At 32.1% G+C, this 23,504-nt stretch overlaps 1 protein-coding gene across 25 annotated transcripts in view; it reads right to left on the minus strand.

Annotated features, from left to right (window-relative positions):
• Positions 1–23,504, minus strand: part of LOC129755407 (gamma-aminobutyric acid receptor subunit alpha-4) — a 706,839-nt gene that overhangs the window by 195,460 nt on the left and 487,875 nt on the right. For 13 of the 25 annotated variants that reach the window (XM_055751872.1, XM_055751874.1, XM_055751875.1 and 10 more), the window contains 2 exons: positions 18,981–19,067; positions 4,211–4,275 (listed from right to left, as the gene is read on the minus strand). In XM_055751872.1, coding sequence (XP_055607847.1) covers positions 4,211–4,275; positions 18,981–19,067 — 152 coding nt within the window. The remainder of the gene's footprint in view (positions 1–4,210; positions 4,276–18,980; positions 19,068–23,504) is intronic. The other 12 variants (XM_055751878.1, XM_055751879.1, XM_055751892.1 and 9 more) reach the window with 1 other exon arrangement.

Here is a 23,504-nt window from a genome sequence, read left to right on the forward strand (position 1 = left end):
GCTATGGGTGAAGTATTCTTCCTACATGAGAAAAGTAATTCAAAATATTCGAACTAACTCAAATGGTGACATATTTGAACTATATATTCTTTGGTTCTCTACTCTCGGGGACAAGTTCATAATAGTTGACATGCAATTCAGTGTAAAAGCGTAAAAAATTTGGTATTGAAAACAATTTCGAAAAGATTCATCGTTATTATTTGCGACACGTGCTGAAAAAATCCACTTTTTGCAACTTGATGCATTAAAAGCTATTATAATCCTCCGAAATTCCGGAAATAATATTAATTTTAAGAAAAATATTTAAAATTGATCTTAGAAGAAAAATAATTCAGGAACTCTAGAAAAAAACATCTAAAAGTACTTGAATATTTTTGCCCCTGGAGTTTGGCACCACCAGTAATAAATGTTACCATAGGTGAATAAAATTCGAATATTACCTTAGGTGAATAAAAATGTTATTATTGAGAATAGGAAATATCGAAAAATTATCTGCCAAGCACAAAACCATGCACAGATTTGAGTTTAAAATTAAGGAGGCTAAAATGAGCTCATTTTGAATTTGGTTAAAGTTCTTCAGTTAAAGTGTTTCTCTGTCAGCACAGTGATGGTAGTTTCTCTTTTAATTTAGACTTGGACTGCTGAATAACGTGATTTATTCTTAATTTCTCTTGTTTTTCAAAATGTATCTGTTTGAAAATTTTATTCCAATTAGGGTAAATGATCTTGAGCGGAACTAGTCGAAATCTGATCTTGAGCGGAACCATTTACTTTTTCTAAGTTCTAAGCAACGATTGTTTATGAACTTTACCAAACTGTTGAAAAAACACTTTTTCAAGATCTTTTCATACAAGCATTGACATTTTTGCTAAAATTTATTAACTCAAATTATGTTATTAGAAGATTTAAAAACAAACGCATTTCTGCTGCAATTTTCATCAATCTACGCTGACTTTGAACGTCAATTTATGTCACCCTTGACCGTTGGAAACTAATTCTCAATGATTAAAATGGTAGAAAAACTCATAAAAAAGCATTATTCGGGTTTTTGTAGCAAGTTTTCCATCAGAATATCAATTAATAGCGTAGTTTTTAAAAGTAAAATATGATCTTGAGCGGAACCATCTTCGATCTTGAGCGGAACTACTAGCTTCCGAAATAAACCGCTAGGTGCGCTGCCTTATGCCTAATGTCTCACACGCAGTTTATACCCCTAAATGTATGCAGCACATTTGTATATTTCTTATTCTATCAAAATGTAAAATTAAGTTCGAATAGAACAAAAACTAATTGATTGGCGTCACAGCTTACCAAACTAGGCACACAAACAAGTTTAATTTTTTGGGGTTCAAGAAATGTGTTTTTGAATCTTTCTTTCAGAGGGACGACGAGAAGGAGGAGAAAGGCTTTCATACATAATTTTTGGCATAATTCGAGAACTAATGAAGCCAATAAAGTTAAATCATTATTTCAGAATAAGAATCAATCTTCATTGCCATTCTTATTCGTACTTTATGAAGTAGCTTTCTTTTCAAGAGATTGTATCAGATGTTCACATTCCAATTGAAAACGATATACTATCTAATAAACAAAATTCAAATTGTTTTTTACACACATTATTTATTACGAATCAACGGAACACATATTGGTCCAAATGATGTCTCAAAATTAATATAAAAAGAGAACTAAGTCTAATTACAGGGTTCTCAATACACTTAAAACTTTAGCACGGAAAACATCTCTCGAAACGTTGAAATCGAAGTGCTCAGAAAAACGGTTGAATGTTTTCATTACACCGATCATTTTAGTTTTACAAAGTGTAGCAAAGCACACCGGGTTAGCTATTTTATAATACTTCACGATTCTATTGGTGGCCTGGTATTAAAAACCTATCCGATTTCCTTGTGTTTGACTTTACACTTGAGCTCGAACTGGATAAATTGCTTACAGCAAGGTTGCAGAAATAACAGTGAAATCTGTTATTTCACAAAATTTTGAGGAAATTTTTATCACAGAATCTGTGTCACAGAACACGATATTTTGAAATATTTACAGAATTCACAGAATTTTTTAATTGCGAATGGATTTCCATAATTATAATTTTGTTTTGGTCAATATAAAATTAAGGTTTCTTACTTTGAATTAAAAAAGTATGATAAGATTTTCAACGTAAACTGATTTTTCCCAACTAAAATATAAAAACGACACAAATTATCATGAATTTTCAATAAAGTTAAAGGAATTAAAGGAATAAGGATTAAAAAAAATAAGAGTTTTTTCTCAAAAACATTGATTTAGAGCAATGTACCGTTTTTTTTGCCAAATTTGTAATTTAAAGTATCTTCTTTTTTATTACTAATTTTGTCGTTACCTTCAAAAGTTGTTCGGGGCAGTATGATCCTAAACACGCACATTCAAAAAAATCAATCAAATAAACTAACGAATTTAATTTTTGTGATTAAAAAAAACTAAAATTTGAGTTTAGAGAAACGATTCTTTCAAAATAGGATACAGTGCATCAAAAGGAAAATTGGACTTTTTTAAGCCAGAAATAAATTTGAACGGATATTTTGAGAACACCTTTGGAACGCTAAGTTTCTTTTTTTCACGTAAAAAAATTAATTTTTGAACTTTAAAATCTTCAAAGATGAAATTTAATTGAAGTTTTCACAGTTACACAAGTATTAGGAATAAGAGCTATTAAAGATGTTGACAGAAGAAAATGGTTCCGCTCAAGATCATATTTTGGTTCCGCTCAAGATCAGCATGGTTCCGCTCAAGATCAGAATTCTTACTTCAGTTAAACAGCTCTAGAGTTATAAGGATTTACTCTAAAATATTCTAAAAATCATCATTAGAAAGCAGAAACCAAGATCTATCCGCTGAACTGAAAAAATATTTGTTGGGATATAACCCAAAGCCATACCGCTTGATCAACTGTTCCGAGTTGCGTCGAATTGAGCCAATTGGTTCCGCTCAAGATCATTTACCCTACTTTTAGTTCCATATGGCGGTTAGATAAATGAAAAAATAGGAGTTCATTGTTTGCATAAGAGTGTCTGATATCAGTAGAATCTAAATGAGTTATTTCAAATTTTTGGCATTTTAGAACCAAAGTAATCTTTTTTGCCAAAGTAGTGCAAGCTTTGTATTTAAATTTCAAATTCTTAAATTTTTGAACCTCTCACAACTTTTTGTGGTCGTTATTGTTGCCAGAAATAGCAATAAAATTTTGGAAGCGGTCCATCCAGTCCTTAATTAGCGCAACGAATTTCAATTTTGTATGGAAATTTGTATGGTAAAACAACATTTTTCATCCAAAAATCGCCAGAGATGTACTGAAAGTTCCAAAAATATGACTTTGGATGAAAAATACTCCTTGATTTTTGCAGTACAATTCATGTGAACAAAGCACAAACCTTGTACCTCAGAAAAAGATATTTGATGATGAACAAATTTTTGTTTTAATTTTTTTTTTAAATTTTAGCGCTTTTGACTGCTTATTTGAAAGCTGTTTTACTGAAGGATGAGAATAAAAAATTTCAAAAAGCTGCATTGCATAGCCAGAGAATCGATTGATTTATATAATCTTTACAAAAACATTTCATCAAATTATTAAAAGCTCTAGCAAGCAAAGTCTGCCATGTTTTAATACTAATCTATTGACTCAGATTTTTTAATTTTGAAATTGTTTTAACTTTTTTCATGAAATGCTTAGCTGCTTGTCATGTTTTATAAAAAAAAAAATGAAGCTTAAGAAAAGTCAAAAACCAACTTCCTTTCCAACTAAATGGAATTTTCTAAATAATTTAATCAGCAAAAGTTTCTTCTTCCATACAAATTTCTATAGAAATTGAAACGCGTTGCACTAACTCAGGCATCAACCAAATAATCTAAAATTTTACACTGATGCTAAGTGACCCAAAAGGCTTAAAAAGTAATTTTTTGCAGCGGTCTAAGGATCACTCACCCTTTCTATTCAAAACCCCAAATTATTCAAAATTAGCGTTCAAATTCTTTGCATTTCGGAAAAATTTGAGCTTAGTGGTTTTGTGTATTTGATGGAAAATCGCAAAAAATAATTTGAAAGTTGTGAATTTAATAGGTAAAAAACCAATTGGATCGTGACATACATAAATGATGAAGTGAACAGTGACGATAAATTAATGTAGGTACGAAAAATTTCGTAGAATGACTCTCATAAACTTACCAAACTAGATTCATCTGGTGATGCTAAGCTTAACAGTAAAACGCTGACATTGACGGTCAAAGAACCTGAAAGAGAGTAGAGGATAAAAAGAAAAATATAAGTATTTTAGAAAATTAATATTATTTTATGAGCTTATAAATATTCACGATAGACAATAGGTTCAGAAAATGCAAAATTTGTACGGACAATGAGCTTCAGTGACGTTCCAAAATGTGATAAATATACGGTGCCGGACGTAAACACATTTACAGAAATCTATAAAAGTTGTGGCTACGAGTAAGCTTAATCTAGAAAATTTTAGCCATGCAGTAAACAATTTTTATTTTTACAAATCTGCATTGAGGTATTCTACCCGAATTAAATTCGGGTAAAATCTTTTTCGAGTTAAACCAACTGCGGTCGTTTTAGTGTCAATAGCAGTATTTCGAAAACCGTTGGTCGAAAACAAACGAAACCACAAATTTACGCTATTCACAATTAGTACGTTTTAATTCATGTCAACCTGTTGGGTACCGAGTGACAGATGGAGTTGGAATAATCTTTCAGGGAAACCAACTGACAGATATAATTCGCCTTCAGTTGCTAAGGTATAATTGATGTGACAAAACAAACAAATGAAATACAATCATAAAATTTACAAAGATGTACTCGTCACACCAGGAAAAAAATCTTACATTGGTTATTTCAGATGCAAAAACTTCTGTACTTCACAAACAATCTTTTAATTTTCATTTCTATCAAAATTTTATTCGAAATAAATCAACATTTATTCAGCACACTTGTATCGTATTTCTGAGAGAAAATAATTGGCCAACGTATTTACGATCAGTCCGAAAAGTTCTGCCTTTTCCCAATAAATTACTCGCGCCGTTTGACCTGTCGAGAGTTTTGATTCTTTGTTTGCCAAGTCAAAGTCCATTAATTTCGGGGGGCAACTGTTTCAGGGAAGTTGAGCCCCGAAAAGTTTCGGCTGCAAATGGCTTCAAATTATTACCTTCCTCCTCTGGAAGGGTTTATGAATTAAAATGTTCAAGAGAAAGCTGTTGGACTTCGCTTTAACTTTTCCGTTTCAAAGTTTTCAAACAAATCTAATCAGAGTTTTGGTTTCTGATTAAATCTGAATTTGATTGCTGAAATTTGATCTGGGTTACCAATGATTGTTCAAGGGATAAGTTTGCAATGCCTTTTTGGATAATTGATTTGTTTCGATGACAACATTTGGAATTTAGGTATTTTAAACTTTGTTATTGATAATTGGTAACATTTTGTACTGCTCGAAATGGTACCTGGAAAACTATCGAAATCAAAATTAACCTTAATATAAATATTTAATATATAAGTGTTTTCAATTGCCTATTTTAGTATGGGAGAGTGGGGAATTATGGGCCACTTTTTTTCGTTGTTCCATAACTTCTTTATTATAAAAGACAAAATGAAAATAAAAAATAGTATGGTTTTTTACATTTTCAAGGTATCATAAAGTTTTTTTTTAAATTTTTAATAAGTTATTTTCTTTTAAGTTCTGAATGTGTTTAAAAACATAAAAATAAAGGTGATTCAAGATGGGTGGCCCACGATTCCCCACAAGCTATGATTTGCAAATTGGTTGCGTTTCAGTGACTTATTGATGTTTTATCAAAAATTCCTTTTCCACGTGAAAGATCATGCCAAAACTAAGATTATAAGCGTATGAGCATATTTTTGTTATGCACTTTAGGTTCCCCATCGATGAAATTAGCGGGTGTTTATTTAATTATGTAAGTAATTTTTTCTAACTTTTTTTAGCTTGATAAATAAAAGAAGCATATGATGCGTATTTCAGTAAACAATGTATAGGAATATATGCTCACGCAAAGCGACGACGATGACAGTTGGTTCGAGATTTTTATCTCAACACACATCTGAGATATTAAAAGTGGCCCACGTTTTCCCATGGCCCACGATACCCCACTCTCCCCTATAAATATTCAGAAAATTTTTAATATCAAATTTATGAAAATTTTAATAAGGTAAATGGGGGTGAGTGTAGGCGTCTTTACTTATTCAAATAAATTTTAAGAATCATATAAAATTAGAAAAAGACCATTTTTGCCCGGCTTGTAATATAGCTGAGTTGGCAAGTCTGTTATCTCCTAAGCCGATGTCCGCGAGTTCAAGCCCAAGAGTAAACATCGAACACAGTTGTACCGGATAGTTTTTCAATAACGATCCGCCAACTGCAACGTTTATAAAGTCGCGAATGCCATAAAAATGGTAAAACGACTATAATCGAAACAAAAAAAAAACGATTTCTGATAATATGACGTTAAATATGAACATTTTGTTTGGAAATGCTAAAAATAAGAGTTGAATACATTCCATTTAAAAAATAAATAACTTTGAACTAGTGCTGTCCTTACTAACTCCGTTCAATGAGGTAAAAGAAAGCAATATCTTTTTCCTTTCGTTTTCTTAGCAAACACGTGCAAATTTTGTCTTTTTTCATTTCAAATTATGGCTTAATCCTCAACCAAGCTTTAAAAACTTCGTGCTTTATGATAAATGTTGAAAAACAAAGTTCTGTTTAATAATCAGCTCTGTACAACTTCGTCTCCACTTGCCTTAGGTATAGTTTGTAATTTATTCTTTAATTATTTGATAATTCCTTTTCAAGGAAACACGAAGTTTCTGTTCCTAACGTTTGATTTTCTTAAAAAAATATATTTTAACAAAATGTTCATGAGGTCGTCATTGTAGTTTTCAATTTTATGCTGCAATAAATTTAACAGTCCATTATTGTCAATATTGTATTATTTAAACAACATTGGATAAAGTTTAAGTAAAGTTCATACTCTGTTTGTTAAAATAAAGTATTGTTTTTCAAACCTTTTTGATTTTTTTTTGCGGTCCTCTTGCACATAAAGTAACTTTTAAGAACAAGTTCCATAGTTTTTTAGAAGTACCGTAAACTGGGGGAACTTTGAGCACTGGGATGATTTAAATAAACATAAAATTTATTCAGAAAGGCATCATTAACTTGATCTAAAGATAAACTATCTCAAAACTGTTTTCTAGGTGAGAAAGCCTACAAATTTAGTTACAATTTGGCAAAATTAAGTATATGTTTTTGGCAATTTTTGTTTTATTTTTATTTTGTAATAGAGTTTTTTCGCAGACTCATTATTTATCATTTTTTTCTGATAACTGAAAAGGTTGTTTTATGTGAAAAGACATTGTTTTTGCTTTGTAAATGTAGGGAAGAATGAGGATACTTCATCCCTGGGATACTTGATTCCTTAGCTATATCTCGTAGCTGGAATGTCTTACAAAGATAAAATATTCCAGAAAAATGTGCCAAATGTAGCAAAACAATAATGCTTAAAGCTCAAAAATTTTAACAAAATAATTGTTAAATGTATTGAACTTTGTAAGAAAACTTTCAGAAAATGTGACTTGAAGACCTTTTTTCATGACTTTAAAATGTTCCTTACATGAAAAAATTATTACAAAAAAATTAAATCCAATATATCTATCGTTTGAGTATTATATGAACTTCATTATACCATATTTTCAAAGCAATGGAGAACTCTCAACTGTTTTCAGTAAAAGTTTTCTAAAATGGTGATTATGAGTATATTTGATCCCTAGAGTTCAAAACGGTATATTCTCCTTCTGAATGAATCGTGATCATTGCTGATTGCGAGATTACTAATATTTCTTCAATATTTTATATTTATTCAACACTGTCTGAAGAAAAGGGCTGAAATAATTATTTTTTCTCTAAATTATAGAAAATATCGCCTTGAAGTATGCAATGTCTTAGGGGTTGAGATAAAGTTATAGAATTTTCTTCTTCTGACAGCTATAAATTGAGAAATGAGAACAAACATGGCCAAAATAGTCCATTGACATTCTATCTTGGGGATTTGTTTGATTTGTTTACAAGGATTAGAGCTTCCTGAATAAAGGATCAAGTATCCTTCAAAATAGGATCAAGTCTCCCTTCACTTAAAAAATATCGCAATTTTTTTACTCCCACGAAAATTTTTCTAGTTCATCTACGGGTTGAAGAATCGTTCTAATTTTTGAAGCATAGAAACTTGAAGTTACACGCTGCCGAAAAATGTAAAAGGATGCGAGTTGCTAAATTTTTCCAAAAGGATATGGTGAAAATAAGAAAAGGGGATCAAATATCCCCACTCTCCTCTATAGTTTCTCAGTTATATTTGTATGGTCGTTTTGCATTCATTTATTCAAGGGTAATCCTGTGTAAGAAAAATGTCTAGAAACCGTATCAAAAGGTAACTGTTGAAAAAAGACAGATAACAGGGATAATGAGAGGACCTGAAGAATTGCATGAAGATTAAATTTTATTTCTTTTTGGGGTCAAGAAATAGTTAGAAATATTTATAACTTTTGTCCCTATATTTATCTATGCAGAATTATTGTCCATCTTTGGATAATAAATGGTTTTTAAAAAAAAAGGTAAAAAAGCATTTTGGTCTAAACTTAAAATTACTGTAATCGATGTTTTGATGCCATCTAAATAGGCTAGTTGACACTAAAACAATAATTTGAAAAATGTTGGAATACGTTTAAACCGTTATCCCGACACATGAATCTGGTTTTGTGATAAACATTTAATTGTAGTCGTTTGAATATTCTGCAATCCATGGCCGTGCTTTAAACATTTCTCCTCAGTATGTGTGTTCACAATTTTCACGTTTTCATCTCAAAATTTGGAGATATTAGGCAAAAAGTATATTCTTTGCTAAATTCAAACTGCTTTAATTTTGTATGACGTTGATCGATTTTGATCAAACTTGGATAAATACCAGAATGTACTTTTTACATAATCTATCCAAATTGTGGAATGAGAACTTTAATTTTGACAATTTATATACATTTTATAAGGAAATCAAGCAGTGCACAAGCTTTGCACGATATCATACATTTTTGATAGTTACTGCATATGCATTTAGTTCAATAGACAAATATTAAATCAATACACTCCTTTTCGATTTTGGCAAAACGCTCGAAAATTTTTGCTGTCAAAGTGAACGGCTCTCTCCGTCTATTTTTTTCCCACTTTTTACTAAATATAAGCCACCGTTATTATTATGAACGCAAATTTCGATAATATTCAATCATTTTTTTTTTTTATTTTTATCGTGTTTTAGGCACATTTAAAACTTTATTGCTACGTTTGGAATGTTTGCTTTTTTAAGCACAGTTATTTTTGTCTATAACAACCTTTTTAATATATTTTTTTTTGTCATTTCTAGTCTTTTGACTGTATTTGTTCTTGAGTTTGTGAAGATGTTTGTCAAAAGTATACATGTATCTCCTGTAAAATCGAAAATGATAAGATAACATAACATATTTTGCCGAAATCGAATGTTGCCAAAAATGGATGCGGCCAAAATTGAACGGGGTCTGTAGTTTATTTTTGTTTTGTTATATACCGTAAAACGGGGTAACATTGATCACCGGGGTAGCTTTGATCAACGTGATTTTTTCCACCTAATCATCAATAAATTAGTCTAAATTTAAAATATTTCAAAACTTATTTCTATGTTTAAAAACCTACATGTTGAGTTTCTTATTGGGAAAAAGTTAGTTTGTTTTCGAAAATTTCAAATGAAAGTAAAAATGTTATTTCAAAATCTTGAAAAATCTATTTTTCGAAGGCTATCAAACAAACATCTTTCCTGATGAAATTAAAGCGTTTGGAAGCAGCAGGTTGATTTATGTGACTGTTAAACTTTCTTCGTTAGTAAATTTATAGTTTTGGTGTAGTTTTTGTAGAGTTTTGAGGTAAATTTTTGGAATTGAAAAAAAAGAAACGTTTTCCAAAAGTGAGCCAGTCTAGGACATAAAGCTAGAAACACTATCAAATGTTAAGTTGAAAGGAAAAAAATAAAGGGGAAAAGTGCGAGAGCCTAAGGAAATGAATAAAGGCACAATTTCATTTTTTTGTAGTTACAATTTTATAAGTAATGTTAAAAAATTTAGCCCCTGAATTTATGTAGCTTCATAGTCCATTCGATTTTAATTGTTGTTCGGCCTTAGCACACAAACTCCCTTAGTTTATCAATTACAGTATTGTTCCGATTTTGTCAGCCCCATCTTGAATTTAGGGCTGACAAAACAGGGTACCTGACAAAATCGGGAAAAATTTTTTTCTTGATAATAATTTCAATTTTGATTTGATAATTGACCGTTTACTTGCTATTTCAATATTTTATGTTAAAACCGTGATAAGGGGTGACATTGACCCCTTTTCTTTATTTTATACCCTTCTTACTAAGAAGGGTATACATGTCGCTTGATAAACCAACTTTCGATCCGAAGCCCGGAGGGCCAAGTGTCATATACTATTCGACTCAGTTCGTCGAGATCGGAAAATGTATGTATGTGTGTATGTGTGTATGTATGTGTGTATGTATGTGTGTATGTATGTGTGTATGTATGTTTGTATGTGTGTGTATGTAACAAAATCATGTCACACACGTTTCTCGATGACCGCTTGATCGATTTGAGTTCTCGAGGCGTCAAATGAAAGGTCTTGCAAATAGCAAAATGGAGGACCTGTTCAAGAACTCAACCCTAAGTGATTGTTTACAAACACCCTTCATACAATGGATTGTGTACATTCCATTTGAAAAACCGTTGGTGCGTAGCTGCAGGATTGATATGCAATTGCAAAACACCTGAATTTGTTGATCACATAAGTTAGATCACTTTAAACTTAATACATCTTGAACCTATCAGCACGTGTTGACAGCTCACTGCTGCCAACATTACAGAAATGCTTCATGATTAGGTAGACTTTGGAAACCGCCCCCCCCCCTTCTCCACCCTGAAGTCTACGCGGTTTATGGATGATCCCCAAGGGCTATCCATAAACCATGTGATCAAAATGTGGTCAAGTTTCAACCCCCTTCCATTCGACATCAATGAAATCTCTTATGAACCTTCAATCACCCCAACCCTTAAAATACCAAGTGGTTAATGGGTGGTCCTCTACGTGGGTCAGGCGACCTTCAAAAAAACAACATACAGTGTTAAATGACTGGGAATTTCAGTTAAAAAGCAGAAAATTTCAACTAAATTTAAAGGCTGACAAAATCGGGATAAAATGCTGACAAAATCGGGGATAGACAAAATCGAGGGTAGACAAAATCGGGAGCTGACAAAATCGGAACACTACTGTACTAGCATTTGTAAATATTATGAAGGTGTTTTGTATCCCTTATGATCAATAAAACTCTTTAAAACTGACATAATAGAGACTTACCAATGTAACCTCAAAGCATCAACTTCTACACAGAGACGAAAACGATTTTTAAATCAAATTTAAAATACCTAGTCTAATAAATTTCTGCAACCATGTTTTACGTTCATAGGAGTTCAGTACTGGTTTTAAAAATATGAAACATGCCACATTCCCCTTAACAGAAATAATAATCAAGAAATATGAAAAAGTTGAAGAAGTTGTATATATGACACGACCGCAAAGTTAACGTAGAATTACGACAGCTTGTGTTGTCTCAAAATGTATTTTTTTAGAAATTTGTATAAATTTTTGGAAACAATAATATAAATACAGTATAAATAGTAAAAAGCTAAAAAAAATGAATTAACAATTTGTTTCCTAAAGTAACAAATTTGCCACAATTAATGTATAAAAAACTGAAAAATCGTATTTTATTTTAATTTTTTTTTCTTGATGTACTCATCATTTTCAACTGTTAAAAATGATTTTTAGGGAAAAATAAAAAAATCATGAAATGAATGGTTGATTATGACAAAAATATATACTATTTGTGTAAAGCCAATGCCTAATAATTCCTAATAATTTATGCATACTTAAATAAAATTGTTCCACTGCTTTAAAATAGTCAATATGTGGTAGGTATGTGGTATAACTGAAGGTAAATATTATTAGCGGTGTCAAATGCCAATTTCACGTCGTTAAGATGCGCCCGGCGCTTATGCAATATGCAAGCTTTGTACCAAACGTGAAAAGCTTACTGATCATTGAATTAAATTTTTTTAAACGAGAAATTTTCAATTTGTGCTTATATTATGTCAGCTGGTATGGTTCATATTGATATTTATTTTAATAGTGATTATTTGTAGTAACGAATTCTGTAGTAAAATTTCAAAGCAATGCATTCACTCATGATTTGCATATAGCTAAATGCTTTTTATTTTGTTTGCAATTACTTTAAAAAAAGTAAATCTCACTACTGATAACTAATATTTCTAGGTACAATGTTTCTACGTACAAAGATACAATCAGTCATACATGTATCATAGCAAAGATTTTTCATGTGACATAATAATAACTTTAATCAACATATTTTGGTCGCTGAATGCTCATTTGCATGCAAATTATCCTTAGCATAAAAAATCGCCTACAGATAGGCAACGAAATCTTAAATATTCGAACCAAACGCATCATCAACTATAAGTCTGTTCAATGAAGTCTGGTCTAAATAAGTAGAAATGGATTGATAGTTGATCACCTGTCTCTTTCCAATTGACTTCGATCGATTTCTTCCAGGTCTTAACGAATTCTGCTGCCGAGCTGGATCTGTTTTGACTAGTTTCGATCGATTTCAACTTGATCCATTGAACAACGACCAGACCTGTTTCTACTAAAACATTGACTTGACAGCTGGGTTGCCAGGTGCCCAGATTTGTCTGTAAAACCAAGACTTTTGAGCCTTCGTCCAGATATTGGTCAGACACAGATTTTGCCCAGATTTTTGCTGAGAGTGCCCAGATGTTACAGACTTTCAAAATTGAGTGATAAAATCAATATTCATGTATCGGATTTGAACCGTAAGTGGCAGATTAGACTGAAATTTGGCTTGTTTTCATTGGTATTTGCCCAATCATTAATTAAACTTTTTTTTTTTTTAAATAACATCGGCAATGGTACTTGGCAGGAAACAGTGTTTGTTAATTGTTGTACAGTTATCAACTCGAAAATAACCCGAACACCATAGCACAAACAACCCCCCCCCCCCCCCCCCCGCTCTCACGATTCATCAAATTTAAGTACCAAATTTGTGATTTTCCTTATGCACAGACACACACAGACTTTTTTTGAAAATTGCCCAGATTTTTCATCCTCAACACCTGGCATCCCTGCTTGACAGCAACAGCAATCAGTAGATTTCAATTGCTACCTACGATTGAACGGAGCTTATATCATGCGTTTGGTTCGAATCAGTAGGAGAAAGGCGAACTATTTGCGCCTGTTAAGAAGAATATAAATTTCGTCGAATACAATTATAAATATCTGTTTTTTTTTCTTATTGAAGGAATTAAGAACTCTGAAAGTCCCACGATTTGAATTTCAAAATTTTGACAGCTTTTATCAATAAATCAAATTCTATTTGTTTATTAAAGCTGTCAAAATTGTGAAATTCAATCGTGAGGGCTAGATGCACTTATCGGAGTATTGTGAATTTTCTATGGCCATCTTATGGTATAATTTCATAGAAAAATGTGAAAACGGCTTTTTTACCATACATGAGTTATAAACTTATAACTGATTGTATGGAATGAAACAGCTGCCAAAATTTTCAAAAATCGGGAAAAAAATCATATTATTTAAAAAACTTTTTTTCAATTTTGTATTTCCATAATAAATGTCATACCATCTTCAAAGCTTAACATTAAATTATGAAAGATTAAAAATGTTTATTCAAATTCATAAAACTGATGGTAGTGCATTTAGTCCTACCTTTCCTCTTTAGTTTTTCATTTTATCCAGTTCGCTTTATTTTTCAAGTATAGCAATCACTAGCGGAACAACTTGCTCGAATGTCGGAATCGAAGAAAATTTCCCACACTATCAAGTTGATCAATTCATTTAACTAATCAGCCCTTTTCAGGGCTCACAAAATCTTTTAAAGAGTATAGTCTTGATCATTTAAGGGAGGTAAAAATGGTTGGTGTTTGAAGCGTGGTTGGAGGGTGGTGAGTGGTTTGTGAGGCGTGTGTGGGGCGTGTGTGGTGGGAGGTGTGTGAGGCGTGGTTGGAGGGTGGTGTATGAGGCGTGGTTGGAGGGTGGTGTGTGAGGCGTGGTAGGAGGGTGGTGTGTGAGGCGTGGTAGGAGGGTGGTGTGTGAGGCGTGGTAGGAGGGTGGTGAGTGGTTTGTGAGGTGTGTGTCCCCCACCACTGTGTGATGCATGGTTGGTCTGAGGCGTGGATGGTGGGAGGTGTGTGATGCGTATGAGGTGCGTGCAGTCTGACGCTTGGTTGGTGTGTGCTATGTGATGTGTAGCGTGAAATGTGTTGTGTGATGTGTAGGTAGCGTACGGTGTGTGTAGGGTATGCTATTGAGTGGGAGGTAAGTGCAGTCTCTGTGAGATGTGTTGGATATTTGGTGCGGTGTGTGGTTATATTGACATGGCATGCCATGTCAACATGCCATGTCAACATGTAATGTCATGCCAAATTTTAATTAGTACTCATTCTCATTATTTTCACTACCGCATATTACCTTCACCGCTTGTACCCTCCTCTGCTAATTCCTCCACCACTGTCGTCATCATCGCTTCTGTTCACTGCTCCTGGTCCTCATTGGTTACCTTTGAACCAACTGCAAAACGATATCTGCGTTGGATTACCACTGGTGGGGTCCAAACGCAGATCGAAGTGCAGAAGAAGTGTTCGGCTTGACGTGCAAACAATCAATGAAACAGAGCCGCTGGCGAACCGTTGTTTTTATACTTTAAGTAGACAGAGAACCCATCAAGAGGCGGGGCATCCGTGTTTTCTTTCTTTATCTATTTTTCTTTTGGCATGGTGATGACGTCATTATCCTTTAGATGTGATGTCTTTGAAAGAGGCGTTTTTCGTGACGCGAGATCCATTCGCAAATTTCAATTCGCCCCCCTATAGTGTTGCCGTAAGACGTAATTCTACGTCAAAAAAAAAAGTGATCAATCTTACCCCGTTTTACGGTATTCAATGATCGAACAAATCATAAAGTATAAGAAATATAATGGCAAGTTTTAAACATGTACTTTATTTGACAATTGATACCCTTAGAGCCTAAGGAGTACAAGTTTAGAAAATCTACATCCGGGAAAACGAGCAATAATATTTTCGCATATTGCTGTTGCCATATGTTTTTCGAAAAAGTTTTAGTTAGGTTAAACCATAGGTGGCCAAAATTTAAAAAGCTAAACTGCCTTATTTTGAAGCACAAGGGAACTTTAAAAAAAGTTAATTTTTATTTGAGTTACTGTTGTTATTTTTGTAATTTTTCCTAAGGATTTGTTGATGCTGTAAGAGCGGAAAATATTAAGTATCGTAAAACGGGGCAACATACAACAGTGGGTTCAGATGCCACTTTTTTTAATATCGCAACACAAATTCAATTTTGAATTTAATATAATGTAATGAGATCATCGAATAAATGCAAAATGTTCAAAACGTTGTTTCTTTTTTGTAAATTTATTTTCGGCATATCGGGGTAAATTAATATTCTTGGAAAAAGAATATCAGAATTGTAAATTGATAAAGATGGATAGAAAAGTGAGGAGAAAATTAACAGATGTTGAAAAGAGCGAAAGAGCATTTTTGCGAGGAAAACTTATTAACGTACACCATACTTTACCCCGCAACGTTTCATTATTTAGGAGAAGTAGGACCGGGATAGGGGTGGCGTTACCTTAACCTATATAATGAAATCTGGTTGGTCCGAAGTTTACATGTGGTGAATACGTATACTCCGGACGGGTGTTGTTTCTCAAATTTTAAATTAGCGTTTTTACGTTTTTGATACTCATGATAAAAAATTAAAAAAAAATCTGAAGCAGTAGTGGCTTAAATTTGAAAATTGGTTTAAAACATTTTATCAAAACTGTTGGTAAAATTTCATTTTTTCAGAATATTATTTGATTTTAGTAATAAATGTTTGAAAATTCACTAACTTATCTGGGGTATGATGTACCAAAATGTATAACCTAGTGAATTTCTTTTCCAACCGTTTCCACACGCTTGATAAAGTTGTTTTGTAACATAAGTTTGTTAACGGTAAAATTTTATCGGTCTTTGTATTTAAAATTTCAATATTTGGTGGTATTTTTGGCAATTTTTATCCCTAAATGTATGCAGTATCTTCAGCCTTTTTCTTATATCAGCTTTAGTAACAGGAAAGCATTCAGTTCGGACCAAACAAAAAACAAACTGAAATTTGTGATAAAATACTACATGGTATTTTTCATATTGAGTGATTGTTTCTTTAAAATAATGTTGGGTTAGGTTTTGTTATATTTTAAGAGTAAGCTTGCTAGATTGCCCGGTTTCATCTGGGTTTGCTCGGATGCGTTGTACAAAATAATTTGAAAAAAGCCCGGATTGTGCCCGGGTTGTTCCCGGATTTATTCACCTTATTTGTAAAATCAATTAAAAACAAAACCAAATAGTGTTAAAATTTGCTTTTATTATGCATCCAAAAGGAGTTTTATAAAAATAATCATGAAAAGTTTTAAGCAAACCTAAAAACGATTTTCCTGATAGTTGTTGAGTAATTTTTCCGGATATTGCTCGGATTTTTGGTCAAAAATTTTGAAACCAAATGCCAGAATTTAAGATAAAAATGCCCAAATTTGTACGGCCAAGATACTTGCTGAAACCTCCAACCATCTTAATCTAGAGGCGAACCAGCCGGTGGCTGAAAACCTCTGAAATAAAGACAAAAAAAACATCTTGGTCATTTTTCCCTTTTTAAGAAAGATGCAAAGTTTTTTTTTCATTCAAACTTGTATGGGAGAGTGGGGTAACGTGGGCCACTCTTAATATCTCAGATGTGTGTTGAGCAAAAAATCTCAACTCAACTGTCATCGCCGTCGCTTAGCGTAAGCATATTTTTCTTCATGTTGTTGATTTAAATACGCATAATATGCATCTTTTATTTATCAAACTTAAAAAAAATTAAAAAATTTACTTACATAATTAAACAAACATCTGCTTATTGCATCGATGGGAAACCTAAAGTTCATAACAAAAATATGCTCATACGCTGATGATCTTAGTTTTTTTATACACATTCAGAACTTAAAATTTAGTGTTCCCATCTGTAAAGTTTTCTTATATCAAATGAAGAGTTATGAATAATATTTTACCGCAATTTTGCGCAAATTTTGCGGAAACGTTCGCGAGACAGGTTTTAGGAATTAATCGATCATACACAACTCTCTTTTTAATTTCCTCATCTGAAATTACGTTAAAATAACTAAATGAATTAAGAAATTTCAGTTTTGGGTCAACTCATGAACTTTGCACGTTATCTAGTCAATTTGGATTTAACGACCCACAATTTCCCACAATTTTTCAAATTCCAAAAAATAAAATTACTTTTATTAGAAAAGACAGAACTCAGGGAAATTAATTTATTTGAAATATAAAAAATAAATTGTCCGTTATAATGTCGGATTTGATATTTGATAGCGTGTTGAAATTTGGAATTCATAACTGTTTTTATTATGCTTAACATGAGTTTGAAGTTTTTGCGATTTAAAGTTGCTTTTGTTAAATGATTTTTCTCTGAATGTAGAGTGCGAATGAGAAAAATATGATTAGTACAAAGTAATCAATTTTTAGTAAAAAGTTTTACCATTTAAAAATTCTCTTGATGTTTTTCACATTTATTTTTTTTTTCATTCCAGTACTGTTGATTCAAATTTATATATAACCTGAAAATAAAATTAGTGGTTTCTAACATCGACACCAAAATATCGATCTTTTTCCTGTTCAATTGGGCTTAAAACTTGACCAATTTCTTCATTAAATCAGATATTTCTAAATGGAACATTCACATACTTAATGCTTTCTACCAATAGCAACTTCTGAGAAGTTCAATCATCTAATCCCAAAACAAAGGCATTTGAAACTAAAGTTTCACGGAAGCATGACAAAAACCACTCGGAAAGATCAAATAAAATATTCATCATCCAAAGAACAACAGTTACACTAAACAACAGCTATAAATAGATTGGCACACAAACACACCAAATTACACTCAAAGGGAATCCGGCAAAGGACCTGTTCCCGTAGGCAATACACAAACATATTCTGTTTTCTACAATTAAAACTCTACCGGAGACGCACAGAAAAGGGTTTTGGTTCTAGGAAGACAACAAAACTAGATAGGTATAGGGAAAACACAAACAGACCAAACATAATTCAGATTTCTAGGAAAAGAAACATCCCAAAACAGCTGGAAAAGAAACAACCGAAATTTTCCGGTGCACACGATGTGTCTTTTCCTTTGTTGTGTTGGTGTTGTTTTTTGTGGGGTAGATTTCAGTGTAGTGTGAAACTGTTGAAAACGAAAAAAAAACATAGAATCGTATTTGCCTTTGTGAAAAACAAATCCGGAGCTTTTCGGCCTTTTCCTAGCAGCATAGCCGAAAAGTCCGGAGGGAGTTTAACAAAAAAGTTGCGTCTAAAATATAAACTGAAACGGAACAAAACTGGCAGCTGGATGCACAAAAACGAACTATCATCAAACGGGCCATTTTCATAGAGAAAGAGAGACAAACAGACTAACGAGAGCGAGACAGGGCTGAACGAAAATTGACAATCAAAGTAATTGTACTGAAATTAATAATAATTAGAGTGAAATAAAAGTAAGGACATATGCACAGCAATAGTAGGTAGATATACATGAAGATAGAGCAAAAGAGAGAGTAGTAATATGTAGATAGAAGTAAGAGAAAGAGAGTAGATTAAAAGGTAGCATTAATATGAAACGGACCGCGATTCTGGGGACGTCCTGGAACACGCGTATCTGGCATATGTTTTGCCATTTCTGGTGTTTGCATACCGCAGCAGAAATCCGCATCTGCAAAGAGGAAATATGGAAACGTTTGCAGTTGTGTTTCTTTTTTTTGCTATTGGTTGTTGTAGTTTTTGCTTGCCAAAACAAAAATAGTACTAGTGACTGAGGTAGTTTCTGGATTCGGTCTGTTTGCATTTTGGTTTTTGTGTTTATTTTACAAGTTGATTTAGCTCGAATTGGCCCGAATTGGAAGCTTTCGGAGAACGCAAACTGTACATAATCACTGACTGGAGCGAGAGATAGAAGTCCAAGTATCAAGAGAGAAAAAAAATACATTTAGCTTTATCGATATAGAGTTACATTCGAAACATTCATACGAGAGCCCTGGAATCGTTGTCTGGAAGCAAGCTGGATTGAATATAGTACACATTTAAGGAACAACATAATAAAGCTTAAACAGAAAGATGAAGATGATGGAACGATACAAGTGAATGAACAAAAATGTTAAGGGATTATAAATTATTACAAAATAATCTTTACAAATTACAAATGAAAACTTTAATTTATCTTCATTACTGCTTGATGAATCTCATCAATATTGGTCACCCGAACCGAAAGTTGATTATGTCAATAGTCGAAACCCCCTAGAATCGTTGCTATAATTTAAGTCCTAAATGTTGCCAGTTTGTCATTGTTTTCTGTAACCTATTGTTTAATTCCGTCGGGAAGAGTTTATGTTATTGATAGAAATCAAATAAATGCCCTCTTTTAGTTTGGTCATCATCACGATAACACCTATCTTTAACCCATCCGAAATGGTCTGCCCAAACACTGCTTTATGGAAGCACCCTTAAATCCCAGATATATAAACTCCCTAATCAGACCTTGAGTGCCAATATGACATTCCTCGCTTTAAATCTCCATATCTCTCTTTTGATTTTTTTAAGTATCGCAGCACAAATGTAATTAAATCACTAGAAAACCCAGTGCAAAGAGAAATTACAAACTGACAAAAGTTCAATATCAGCTACCTTTAAAATTTCTGTGTTTTGCATTTTGCAAATCCAAAGATGCCAAGATATGAAAAATTAAGTTGGCGTAATCTTAATCTACTATTCAAAATTTATTTACAGTGACTAAAGCAATTCGACGGTTCATTGATAAAAAAGCACGATTTAAAAACAAAACTTTTAACATTTTTTTGACATGGGCCTATCGGGTTAAATGACCCTACGGCTTTTTGATGAAATGGCTGACTAGACAGCTTATCAAACCAATGCATTTTGAGGGTGATACGCTTAGAACATAAGGCATGAAAGAATTTTATGAATTTACAAACTCAAAAAAATTTAAAAAATCATACAAGGTTTTGATACAGTTTAGTGTAATATTTCGACTTTTAAAAATTATAAGTAAAGAAGGTTAAAACAAAAACCAGAATGATTTTTGTTTCCAACTCAAATAAACTTTAGAAATTAAAAATATTTCAGCTTTTGTGGAGGTTTAATAATGATTATATAGTGGAATAATAGAGTGTTTTTGTATGCCCCCATCATGTTTGTAAAATGCCTCCATCCTAAAATAACAGGTTAAATAGAATAAAAAAAATTATTTTTATCATTGAACCTTCAAATCTTAGCTCTGAATAACTTCTTAAGAGAGAATTGAAGATCTAAAAACAGATTTGATAAAGTTTTTCTCATGGATGAACTGCCTTCATAGTATGGCAACCCTAACTTTTGTTTTATTCCATAAAATTATAATATACATAGATTTTTAGAAAACTTCAGCTTTGTCGTACGGAAATTATTTTTTTCTAGGAGTTTCAATGAAATTATACGGAAATAATGCCCAAAAAACAGAAATTTTGTTCAAAACATAAATAGGGGCATTTAGCCCACACGATTTGAGGTTCGGCATTTTAGACAACACTTATAATAAAATCGTTTTCTTGGAAACAGAAGAAAATTTTAACATAAAAATTACTCCAATGTATAGAAAACAGATGCCTTCACACGTGTATATGACCCATTCCAGCGTGACGTCACAACGTTTGCAAAACATTTTTTTGGTATATTGTATGTAAGTTTTACAGGTCATAACGCACATTCGTAAAAATTGTACATTATAAGGTCAAAATTTAATTTTCTACAATCTGAAACCAAAAGTTTTTGTATAGAATAAAAAGTTAACAAAATATAAGCGAAAGGAATCGTGACGTCACAACGCGCCTCTTTTTCCACTTTTCAGTTTTTTTTACAACGCCGCATTTTTTTGCTCTTCTATTAGATCAAATTTTATAAAAATTTCAGGAAAGTATCGATTCATTACAACCAACAAATTGCTGTTTTTGATTTTGTCAAATTTTGATTTCAATTTATTTTAGAGCGATTCAGTTTCGTGACGTCACAATGCACCATTTTTTTAAAGCAGGGTTTTGCAAAGCGTTGTGACGTCACGAAATTTTATGGTTAGCTACATGGAATAAATCAAAGTATAATCTTAAAATGAATGCTTAATTTACTTAAAATGCTTAAAAACCTAATACATAATGTGATTTGGTGATGAAATCGATCCATTTATTTCCAAAAATTAAAAGGAATTTAATCTTAAAGGCCCATATAAGCAGATAAGGTTTGCAACCCTGCTCACATCAATTTTATTTAAAGTTTTTTTTGTGCGATCATGTGAATATTATTTAGGACAAAACTAAAACTAGGAAATATTTATTCGTAAAAGCGTTGAAATGTGTTTCTGAATCTTTTTAACCTTAATTGCAAAGGAAAGGAAAAATAGATGATAATTTCAAAGCCTTCGATCTTTTCAAAGATGTACATCGACACTAGAGTGCCTAAATCAGCCATCTAATGAAAATCTTATAAGTTGCAAGCTTAAATAGATCCTAGGCCTAACACAATGTCCAGTGCCAAATTTGGGGATTGGCCCACGGAAATAGAGGGCCCAATCAGCCTAAAATTTGTATGGAATTATGAGAAATTGGGTTTTGAAGGACATGAGAACCAAGTTATGCACCAATTTCTGAAGTCCCTATCGGCTGATTTTTTTTTAATTATAGTCATTCACAAAACTTTCATAATGACAAATAGTTTATCTCAAGATCCCATTTCGACAATGGTTTAGTTAAAAAGGTTTTTGAGTTTCTAAATTCTGATGGGTCAAATACAAAAAAATACCTGAATGATCGTTAATCGATGCTAATTTTGAACGTTATAGCTGTTTTATGATAACTCTAATCGAAACGCGTTCCTCAGATGAAATATTAACATAATCAAAGCTTTAAAATACTCAAATTAAAAGAAAAATTGGTTGATAAAGACCCAAATTATTGACGAAAAACGGTTTTTTTTATCATGCCGAATAAAATCTTTATAATTCCATACAAATTTCAGGTGCGTTGCGCAACCCCTTTCCTTAGAATAATCTGACCCAAATTTTGCATGAGACCTTGTACATATTTGAATTTATTTAATTTTGTAATTCAGTTCAAAGTCTCTTTTGTGAGATTTAATGTGAGCACGGGGTTCGATTTGGATTTTCTAGTGACATTCTTTGAGGTGGAAATTTCAAAAAGGGCAGTTTTTTATTAAAATAATTTTATTAATAAATAATAAAATAAATAAATAAAATAAATAATTTAATTTATTTTATTAATTAATTTTCTATGAAAATCATAAGAATTTTTTAATAAAAAAAAGTTGCCATGTTCAAAGATTTTATAAATCTCATTACATTTATTTCATGGAACTTATTTTGTTTGAACATAATGCCAGAAAGAAATAGAAGCTTCTAGCGGTGTTTTTCATTCTAACATAGATATATGAAGAACTTGTTCTTTTGCAAGATTTTTATTCAAATCACAGATAACTACCTGCTTTATGATTCACAAATAAGCTTTTACAAAATCGATGAGGATTTCATTTGTTTGTTTATTCTTGAATCAAGCGTTTTTAAGCGCTGTTTTATATGTTTTATTAGAAATAATCAAAAACAACTGAGTTAATGCAAAAAAAAAATATTTTGTTTAAAAACTTGATAATAGAATTCGTTAATTGAAGCACATTGTTGTGTTGAATTTGTATTGAAGAAATACTATCATAGTGTTGAAGTAAAAAGTCTTGAACGTTTTTGAAAAAAAGTAAATAAATTTTCGTGACGTCACAACCCATTCTTTACCCGGGTGCAACTCACAACCTGCTAAACCGATTTTCAATCTAAAAATTGCATTAAACTCCACTCAAAAAATGGAAGAGACCTCCAATTTTCGACAATATATGAAATTTCAGTAAATCATAAATTTAAAAACAGTAGAATTTTTGTGACGTCACAACGCTTAAAAATAGATACCTTTGTTTACGATTCTAGAGCGTTAACCTGCAGTGACTGTTAGTTATCTTATATCATGCTTAAAAGATGGCTTTTCTACCATCATTTTGCAATAATAATTTTTGACATAGCTATATTTTTGACAAAGTTATGTTA

The sequence above is a fragment of the Uranotaenia lowii genome, chromosome 3 (assembly GCF_029784155.1).
Source record: "Uranotaenia lowii strain MFRU-FL chromosome 3, ASM2978415v1, whole genome shotgun sequence".
Classification (NCBI taxonomy): Eukaryota; Metazoa; Arthropoda; class Insecta; order Diptera; family Culicidae; genus Uranotaenia; species Uranotaenia lowii.